Genomic DNA, 9971 nt, shown 5'->3' with positions numbered 1-9971 from the left:
AGAGTTCGCTCATTGGCAATTATATCACATCTTTTTTTTATATTAGTATTGTTTTTGAAATGTTAGATGAATTCACACATACGAGGAACGCAGAGTAACAACATAACCTAGCATGAGACATATTGGAATTAAAGCTTAAACCTTATAGATCAAATAATCTTTGTGTTTGCACAAGACAAGGAATCATGACATCTGAAATTACCCAATAAGTTTGATCTTTTCATTTATATTTGCCTGTCTTACAGCCACCCCGACAACTGCAATGAACATGATCTTGGTCACCACTTAACGAAAGCGCTTGTATTGCTTCTATGACGTTAACCGCAGTGCTCTCTGATATGTCCAACATTGTCAAATCCTTTCTCTGAATCTTTTCGATTTGATTTCGACTCAATTATCCAATCATGATTACAACTTTTGTTCCTATTTTTCAACTTTCGGCAATATTCAGTACAACTCCTTTGATATTTCTACAGTCAATCAGACCTCTGTGTACCAGTTCACTGTAACATTGTCTCCAATTTCTAAATCTTTTAATCATCTTTTGCCATGTGCTGTTCTCATCAAAGGGGAAAATTCATCAACTGCACAATATAAACAATTTGTCTCCTTTGCGACTGTGTTTTTCAATTACTGGTACATTTAAAACACCATTCTGTCATAAGAAGTATATTTGAAGTGCTGTCTTTATGGAACTGACTTTGACTTCCTTTACATTACTAACATTCTCTCTGTTCTATCTTAGGCGTGTGAAAGCGAATTATTAGAGATTATTATTTCTTGATATTTTTTTCTACACTGTTTTCCATCTTTTCACTTAAGTTTTGCTTATATATTTGTTGTTCACAAAGTACACACATGTTGAAAAGAGGGACGAAAGATACCAAAGGGACAGTCAAACTCATAAATCTAAAACAAACTGACAACGCCATGGCTAAAAATGAAAAAGACAAACAGAAAAACAATAGTACACATGACACAACATAGAAAACTAAAGAATAAACAACACGAACCCCACCAAAAACTAGGGGTGATCTCAGGTGCTCCGGAAGGGTAAGCAGATCCTGCTCCACATGTGGCACCCGTCGTGTTGCTTATGTGATTACAAATCCGGTAAATACAATGTAGTCTTAATTCGGTAGGTCACATTCATGAAAGGGAAGGGGATTGTAGTTACGACGTAAGGAACATATCCGATATCATATTTTTTATTTTTATGAAAGTTTATACCTTTATGTCTAAGTTATAAGTTTTTTGTTTAAAGGGAAACGATTTGTTTAGAACATCAAATATAATGATTTGTACAAGTTATTATATTTTTCTCAGTAAAAATTGTACTAGTAATTACTTGTACAATTGTATTTGTACAAGTAATAACTTGTATGATGGCTTCATACAAGTAATTACTTGTATAAAATGTTTGTACAAGTAATAACCTGTACAAAATAATAACATGTACACGACATATATATATGTCGTGTACAAACTGCGATTTTGTACATGTTATAACATGTAAAAATATATTGTACACGATATAAATTGCACAATCCAAACATACATGTTATAATATGTCCAAAAGTACCTCGTATATGTTATAACATGTACATATACAACATATTGCTTAAACATGATTTTAACTTCTACACATTTTGAAAATAGAGATATGTTTCTATCATTGCAACATTATTTTGCATGTTATTAACCTCAATAATATTTTCATCATTTAGTTTTTATAATTTCTTTATACCTTTTGTAACACGTACGCAGTCAAAAACACTTTTCAGTATTTTAAACTGATTAATTATAATGCTGAGTCTCCACTTTGAAGGCAATGTAAAATATCTGCACAATAGTTGACACTTATTAAAATAAAAGCATATAGCTATGATTGAATTTACAATGAAATCCCTGATATGTCGAGGAAAATTTCTCAACAAACAATACCCTGTTTTCAAAGTAGATAATATATATATAAAGAACATCAAATGTCATTCGCCTCATGTAATGATGTTATTAGTTATCAAAATCAATAATTTGATTCATAATATTTACATGAGTTATGCTGGAGGCAAAACACGCTGAAGAGCAGATTCGACAATTTCAAAGATATTCATAATTAGACATGATGCAGTCAAAACATTTTCTTTCTCTGGATTTTTATAGAGTATGCATAGGTGGCATTGCGATAATTTTTAGCATGCTTAACAAAATAGAAGGGGAGGGGTATTATCAAAATTGAAAAGGCATTGTTCTTAAAAAGTATAGACGAAATAGTTATCTGTTTAATGTCGTTGTTAAAATGCATGAAACTATCAAACAGCGTCAGGACTATACGGCATGGGCTTTGGTCATTGTTGACGGCCGTAGTGCTGTAAGCCATGGTGGACTGCATAAAACATACAATTACATGAAAATACATGCCAACATAAGCCATGAAGCGATAAAAACATTTCTGAAACTTTGTGATCACAGTTTCCGAAAGAAAAAACTTTCTTTGCTTTTAATCATTGTTCTTTGTTATTCAATAAATTTCAAATGTATATTCTGCTTTCCTTAAATTTATTTTATACAAGTTAAAACCATTTTAAGCAATATTTAGTACATGTTATAACACGTGTTCGTCAAACTGATAGCCGACAATAAATTACTAAATTCAAACTATAAACTGTGTTCAGCAGTAATTTAAAGAATCTCAAGCTTTTGTCCAGAGTCTATAAATTTCAATTTTAAGTGTTTATTGGTGACTTAGAAATACACAAGTGTCATGCACAACGTGCAAGTTTCATTTTACACCATGTATAAAAAGCTAAAAATTTAAAAGTTTGTCACTAATCGGACATCTAGGAAAAAGAAAGATGGGAGCCTTAGTACTTGCGTTTACACTGATTGTAGCTGGTATGTTTTTGATAAAACTTGTTCAAACTATTGTTTCTTTATTCATTCTCTCTAGTCTATTACATTTGTGTTGGTGCTTCATATATATGTTTGTTTATGTTACCCGAATATATTCAAAAAGCTCTAAAATTAGGTCATTTCATTCATTGGTATAAACATATTTGATGGTATTTATACATTTTTAAAATAAAAAAATACATTAAGGATGCGTTATTTTGCCTTTGGAAGTTTAATAAAAAAATAATTGTATCTTAGTGGAAGTGGGTAAATACATTTTTGGTGAATTATAAAATAAGATTAATTGTTTAAAGTGGTCTAAAAGAGGGACGAAAGATACCAAAGGGACAGTCAAACTCATCAATCTAAAACAAACTGACAACGCCATGGCTAAAAATGAAAAAGACAAACAAACAACAGCACACATGACACAACATAGAAAACTAAAGAATAAACAACACGAACCCCACCAAAAAACTAGGGGTGATCTCAGGTGCTCCGGAAAAATGAGAACAAGGCCACTTGTTGGTGTATGTGATATGTTGCATATATAATTAATTTGTCTAACATTGTATAAAGATATCCTGTTATTGGAATCAAGTATTATTCTAATAAAATGAATTATAAATATTATTAATTTTACAAAAATGAGCAACAAACTGTTAATTATCATTGCGCGTTGTGTCTTTTTGGTTTGTCGTAAATAATCTATCGCATTTCTTACTCTTTATTTATTATTATAGCCTCTGCTGTTGACATATGGCAACCGGCAAAGGAGCTGATAGAAAGTGTAGAAAGGGGAGACAAATGGCCGGTAAGCTTTCTTTTTTGTAAATAACTGGGTATAATTTTGTGGACAGTTGTTTCGTTGGCAATCATGGAACATCTCCTATTTTTTTTTAAATAAAGACATAGACACAATTTTCCCTGTAGTTGGTTCACTCCGAGGGTCGAAGTCTAAAAAAGGTGTCACTTTCTTTATTGTTTATATAAAAATTGAAAGTCTTTTGAAGAATTGATCATGATGGGAAAAAAAACCAGGAATAATTGGCATTCCTCTTTGCAACTGTTGGAATGGAGTTTAAAATTGGTTTTTAAAAAGGACAAATACAAATAAAAAATCAAGAATAGAGAATAGTGGGGTGCTAAAACATAACGAAATAAGTATAATGGGCAAACATGGAAAAGATAGATTAAAATTACCCCAAGAATGAGAAAGAATTTGGCACATAATTCCGCATTTTATAAAGTCCGGACAGAAAGGCATATAATATGTATGCATATGTTGACAACCCTCCGATTGTTCCTAAAGCTAATGCATAAATAGTTATTATTATTATTATACATTTTGATATTTTATTATTCTAGGTCGATGACGTTAAAGGGAAAATCGTCGGTGGTGAAGATACAACAATTTCCCAGCACCCTCATCAAGTGTCCCTACAAAGAAGTAATAGCCATATTTGTGGAGGTGCCATTGTGAATGCTGACTGGATTGTAACGGCTGCACATTGTGTCGACAGTTCTAGACCGTAAGTGTATGATATATTGTGATAACACAAAAATTCTGAACCTTAATGCCCACATCAATATCTACTAATATATCATTAAAGTAATGAAGAACTGAACATTGAATGACTGCAAGGACTGGTGGTTGGTCAAATGCACTGTTATCTATATCTGATTTAGCGCTTTCATTTTAAACATATTTCTGAGTATCGGTTTACACTAAATATTTCTTGACATTTTTTAAAACCGTTTCCAAAAAGGATTTATATTTGTGTTTTTCGGTCTCCATGTTTTTTTTTATTTTGTTTTGACATCGTTTAACAAGTAAATAAAAAAACAATATTCAAGCCATCGTTTGTGGCGTTTTGCGTAGATAAAAAAAACTAATATACTAGTACAGCACAGCAAATTGATTATTTTGTGTTTAACGCCACATTGACTTCATTGGCCAGTTTGTTGCGGTAAGTTTTTCATGATTGGTCGATTCGTGATTAGTTTGAGGTAGCCATCGATCCACATAACAGGCTTTGAGGTTAATTCAGTGATAAAAAAGAGAAAAATATGAAGTCAATTTGGAATTTATAGAGTCAAACCTTCTAAAGTAACCACTTGTATTTAGCAAAACCCTTTGTTATAGGACTATTAGTTGTAGGTCCCTTTGTATTGTCTTTCATATAGTTTGAACGTGTAAAACACCACAAGTCATATAAAACCACATTTTGCTCTCCCTTATTGCTGATGGATAATAAAACACATATTTTCTTTTTTTTCTCTGTATTCAGACAGGACTACAGGATACGAGCAGGATCTTCAGCTCATGCTAGTGGTGGGACTACGAGAAGTATAGAGCTCATCGTATCGGTAATATTCTGATCATTTATTCCTTTAAGATTCAGGGTAATATATGTGTTTGTCTAGTATTGACAAAACTACATATCAACCCGAAACACAGTTGTTGATCATTAGTTACACTGTGATTTTATGGCATTATACGAAACCATGCCTACTTATCCCTTTGAAATATACACGGTCTTCACACGGTTGACTTTATCCAAATATATTCCTATAATTTATAGGCTATTTTATTGAGAGATTGGACAGATCAAGCTAATGTTAAATATAAATCACCACCATTACATTAAATTTCTAGAGTCGACAATAATGTTTATAGTTTTGATCACATACATAAAAGTATCAAAATATAATTAAACTTTAAGACTTTTCAGTACCAAAAATGAAGAAGTAAGGAAGCTAGTTTTGCCCATGCAAGCAGTATATATAAACGACACTCACTACAGTGAATCTGGTTTCTGGTAAATAAATTATCCAACATTGAAAAAATGACTAATAACCTGATTTCCTCATTTATTACGTGTTCGGCATCACAGAAGCATAAACATAAACACGTAAAAATAACGATATATCATGATGGACTATTTAGAATTGGGTCCGAATATAATCATTGGGCTTAAGCTAATAAGTAAATAAATAATAATATGTAAATGTTCATTAATATATTGTTATATTTGATTTGAACGTCACTGATGAGTCTTATGTAGACGAAACGCGCGTCAGGCGTACTAAATTATAATCCTGGTACCTTTGATAACTATTATATGTCAGGTGAAATTAATGTCATACAGATATACCAATGTCGAAGAAAGTAATCCTACTGGCTCTTGCGGTAACAAAACATTCCTTTGAAATATATTCACATGATATTTGATTTGTAAAACAAATCGTAGTACAAACATTTAAAAAATAATCTGAAATTTTTTTTTACTGAAAACCCACAAAATTTTGTATATAACAAGCATCATTACATTGCATTTTGGAATTGTGAAAAAAGCGAAATGTAACCCTTTTATAAACTCTTTTTTGTTAGCACGAAAACTACAACTCAGGAGCTGGAACATTCCCAAATGACATTGCATTGATGAAAATGTCATCCAGTTTGTCATTAACTGGAAGTATTTCAGCCATTACCTTGGCAACAGGAAGTCCTGACGAGTTTGCTGGTCAGACATGTGAAATCACTGGATGGGGCAGAACTTGTGGAACATGTAAGTACATAACTAAAACAAAATCTGGCAGAAATTGTGGAACATGTAATCAAATAACTAAAACAAAGTCTTGCAAAACTTGTGGAACATGTACGTACATTACTAAAACAAAGTCTTGCAAAACTTGTGGAACATGTACGTACATTACTAAAACAAATTCTGGCAGAACTTGTTGAACATGTAAGTATATAGCTAAAACAAAGTCTGTGGAACATGTTAGTACATTTCGAAAACAAAGTCTGGCAGAACTGGTGGGATAAGTCCATTGTTCCTTAGAAAAGGTCCACATGCTCCTAGTGAATGTTCTTTAAATATACATTGTATATCATAAAATTGATTTAATACTGCCAATTTTGAGACAGCTGTGGAACTCATCTGTATGGCCATTCTATAATAATGTTTCTCTAGTACGCCTATTGTATGAAATTGTCAATTTTTATTTTCCAGGCGGTTTACCCACTAATTTAAAAGCATTAAGCATGCAAGTACTAAGAAACAGTGAGTGCAAAAACTATTGGACTGGCAACAACATACTTGACGGCCATATTTGTATATTCCAAGGAACTGGTTACGGTGCTTGCAATGTAAGTGATGCACATTCTTACATGAGTACTGATTAAGTTTCTGTATATATGTTTTACAGCGTTTCATATTTGTTATGTGGATTAAATTGTTTCTTTACTGATAAATTGTTCGCATGAAAGTTATCTGCTTTGACATTTATCAATATTCAACGTGTTTAACAAAAAAAAAAAAAAAACGCTGAGAAATATTAAAGATATCAAGAGAGAAACATTAGACATAAGACATGTGTGTTCAGAATGAGTAGATGTTATATTTAAGAAATAATTTATGGGGGCTTTGAATATATCGTGATTTTACCACGGGTTGGCACTTTATCACAAATACTTTACCCTCAGCGATAGCGAAGGGTAAAATATCGACATAAAGGGACAACCCGTGAAAAAAATCACGATATATTCAAGCACCCATGAATTATTTTGATTCTAATAGGACAGATACGGCTATTGTTTTGGATTGTAGCGCTCTAAGTGAAGGCATTATTTGCTGTTCCCACAAATAAACGCACTATTAAATTGACGTAAAATACGGAACAAACTGAAAAAAATGTCATGGTTAAACTATTTACAATAGATTATTTATATAAGTTTGGATTATTCTAAATGACAATTGTACTTTAATGTTATGTCTTATAAGTATACAAAAAAGGCTTATATATATATATAACACATTGTAGCATCGTTTGTTTACGTTTCAGTGTTTGTGATGATTTTCGGTTTCACAAGCGTGAATTTTCCCGCAAAATGCTTATATTCTGACGTCATAGTTCCAAGACGTCGGTTAGCTCATTCATAAAAAAGCATATGACGTGGGAGTACGATCGGAACAGCCCAAACAATATATTCATATTTTACAACGGGTGTGCACTCAAAGCGTTTGAAGGACGTCATGTTAGAATATTTTTTTCACATAATGTTTTATCATTTGCCAGCAATCTTCTATAAATACATCTACACTCTTTAACACCTCCATTATATTATATCATCTTTATTTATCATTAGGGAGACAGTGGAGGACCAATGGTTTGTTCTGGTCAACTGGCTGGTGTTACATCCTGGGGCCAGAGTGGATGTCCAGGAAGTCGTCCCAGCGTTTACACTCGAATTGGTGTGTACAAAAGCTGGATGGACTTCGTGATGGCTTCAAATTCTTAATTATAATGTCCGAATAAACAATGCAGTATGCTTGTGTTTATCTATTTTCTGATTTAAATGTATGCGAGCCAACCCTTTGATTGATTTATTGGTCCATATTTCACGTTTACGGGATAGGTGGCTACGCGGAAAGAGCTAAACGAAATGATTTGTCATTGATAGCGTCACAGATAGTTACATCGCACGTTCAATTTAGAATGGTTTCAATGTTTTCCTTCAAACTATCAATATTAAAATTGTGGTTGCTAAAAACAACCGTAATATTATAATATCAAAAATTGTAATTGTTCCAAATTTTATCATTGTTTGGATAAAATTGAAATACATTAGCTTCATGGAAAAATTGATAGTTTATTCGAATGCGTCTTCAAAACACAATTAATCGATTTACCATATCGAAAGCAGCATTTTAACTAATTAAATTGGTGTAAGCGATGAACTGTATAAGGATAAATCTTGTTTATGTATGGTATGAAAAGATCTAGCAGTTATATATCTGGTCTAAGCATATAATTCAATTGTCCTGCCATTCCTAGAACTATTTCATATATTGGTTAAGAAATAAGGCAGGGATTAATATTAAGAATCGAATGATAAACACAGAAAACCTTCGGGTTCTATAATCCTGTAATTCTATGAGAAAAAATCTCTATAAAACCTAAGAATTATCTGTCAACAAGAAAATTTTCAAAGCACCAAGCTATAATCAGATAAGAAGATTTGCCACATTTAATATTGATATGTTGTGTACAAAAAATGCATGTTCGACTGCATGAATGTTTTGGGTAAATATAACGATTACCTGTACGCAGAGTTTATATCAAGTAGACAAATGAGTAATTCCCAAGTCTTCAACAATAGACCGACACAATCTATACAATATGTCGGGCTCCAAATAGTCCCGAGTGCATACGAGCACAAACACTAAACAAAAACCAATCAAATCAGTTTTCCCCCCGTTTCTACATATGACTTCCTCGATGTATTCATTTCCAAGCAGGGCCACTTTCACAATGTCTTTTAATCATTACATAAATCAAAGACACCGATAGTAAAACCTATGGTAGCAATACACAGTTATAATTATTTTTTTTGTCATTGGGAATGTTTTTTTTTAAAATGCAAGGTTTTGTACAATAAAATTGATTTTTGAGATATTTGAAGAATAATAAAGCCTTCCAAGTGGGTTAATTTAAACATCTAAATTGTGTTTTATAGGCCATTTGTCTTTTTTTCACATCCTTACCGCCCACAGGTCCAGAAATTAGTGTAGTGTTTTTCAACAAAGATTTCACCCTTGACCTTTTCATTACATTTTATGGGATTTTTTGGACCTTTTGCTAGATAAATGTCTATGGTTTCATGAAAGGTATCACTGTAATGGATATTAATTTCTCCTTTTAGACCATTTTTTAAGACTTTTATGACATTTTCACCATCCCATTCGTTTGGAATATTATGTATCAAATAAAAGCAGATTGTTGCCATGGTTAAACAAAAAAAAGATTATATTTCACCATTTTAACTATTTGAAATTAAATTTATGGAAGATGTTTTTCCAGTAATATACACATGCATAACACAATATAAAGTATTATTATTTTTTTTAAAAAGAAGGGGAAAAAGGTTGTTAGAAATGATGAGTGTCAAAAAACTGTGTATTGCTACCTATGATTAAAATACAAACTCAGTGCAGTATAATACCAATATAAGCCTAAGGCAGTTTGTTACAGAATAATCTTTTCTGGAAAGACAAATTTAACAAGAATAT

General features: G+C 32.0%; 1 protein-coding gene across 1 annotated transcript; it reads left to right on the top strand.

The window, feature by feature from the left end:
• The first annotated feature begins 2779 nt into the window (after positions 1-2779).
• On the top strand, positions 2780-8229 carry LOC143047750 (trypsin beta-like). Its single transcript, XM_076220984.1, has 7 exons — positions 2780-2895; positions 3636-3706; positions 4261-4424; positions 5184-5262; positions 6287-6464; positions 6912-7048; positions 8048-8229. The coding sequence occupies exons 1-7, from the start codon at positions 2856-2858 to the stop codon at positions 8198-8200; spliced, it is 822 nt and encodes a 273-aa protein (XP_076077099.1). The 5' UTR covers positions 2780-2855; the 3' UTR covers positions 8201-8229.
• The last annotated feature ends 1742 nt before the right edge of the window (positions 8230-9971 follow it).

The sequence above is a fragment of the Mytilus galloprovincialis genome, chromosome 10 (assembly GCF_965363235.1).
Source record: "Mytilus galloprovincialis chromosome 10, xbMytGall1.hap1.1, whole genome shotgun sequence".
Taxonomy (NCBI): Eukaryota; Metazoa; Mollusca; class Bivalvia; order Mytilida; family Mytilidae; genus Mytilus; species Mytilus galloprovincialis.
Note: the sequence above shows the minus strand (reverse complement) of the source record. Positions and strands in the feature narration are given on the sequence as shown.